Source organism: Trypanosoma theileri (genome assembly GCF_002087225.1).
Source record: "Trypanosoma theileri isolate Edinburgh chromosome Unknown TM35_Tth_66_V1, whole genome shotgun sequence".
NCBI classification, from domain to species: Eukaryota; Euglenozoa; class Kinetoplastea; order Trypanosomatida; family Trypanosomatidae; genus Trypanosoma; species Trypanosoma theileri.
The window spans coordinates 28,893-29,702 of NW_021639908.1; the positions used below are offsets into that span (position 1 = coordinate 28,893).

Below are 810 nucleotides of genomic sequence, written 5' to 3' on the forward strand. Positions count from 1 at the left end.
TCCTGAACTTGTTCAGCCGCGGCTCCAGAAACAGTGGGTCAATGAAGTTCACATTCGGGACATCCAACATCGCCTCCGTGGCAATGCCACCTACTGTGTGAACACGCTTTACCTTCAGCTCACTTAGCAATGCGTTATGTGCATCATGTGTTGTAGTGATAGAGGTCTGCAGCTTAAGAGGATGAGTAGCAGTAGGATCAACATCATCCCAGGCAGCCATTACGCCAATACGCATGGAACTTAATGCTTCAATTGCAAGCTGGCTGTCAGTCATAACAAACGAGACTCCATTCAGAGGTGCAAGTAGAACAGCACTGGTAGTGTAACATTGTGAANCATACAAGGCAATAATGCGAGGGTCGTTACTTAGTGCCTTCTCAACAGTATCACCGACGTCCTCAACTGTCGTCTCCTTCGTCACAATTTCAACATGCATGTCACCAGCCACAGTGAAGTTACGGTATGAAAGTGCAGCATTAAACCCAGCATTAAGAGAAATACCCATTGTACTAAACACAGGATGGTTGGTGAGTTTCAACGCCAACAACTTTACAGTGTCATTTTTTATCCCGGTGTCTTGGCAAAGTGCGCTGTGTGGGGTGTACACCAGCAGGTGGATGAGGCACAGCAGTGCGGTGAGGNATACCAGAAAAAAAAAAATCTTACTAGAAACATGACAGCTATGGACATTCACAAGTGAGAACGAGAACGAATACAGCAGAACAATCCTCGCATCACAGGTGAGAGCCAAGACAAGAAAACCTGCTTCAAAAATGAAAGCAAGTATATATACATCAAAGAAACAGCAAT

The 810-nt window shown here is 45.2% G+C and overlaps 1 protein-coding gene across 1 annotated transcript; it reads right to left on the bottom strand.

Moving 5' to 3' along the window:
• Position 1: 1 nt before the first annotated feature.
• On the bottom strand, positions 2–505 carry TM35_000661070 (putative receptor-type adenylate cyclase; the record flags this gene model as incomplete). Its single annotated transcript, XM_029031110.1, has 1 exon — positions 2–505. A coding segment is annotated over one exon (504 nt), but the record flags the coding sequence as incomplete, so codon positions are not given.
• Between the last annotated feature and the right edge of the window lie 305 nt (positions 506–810).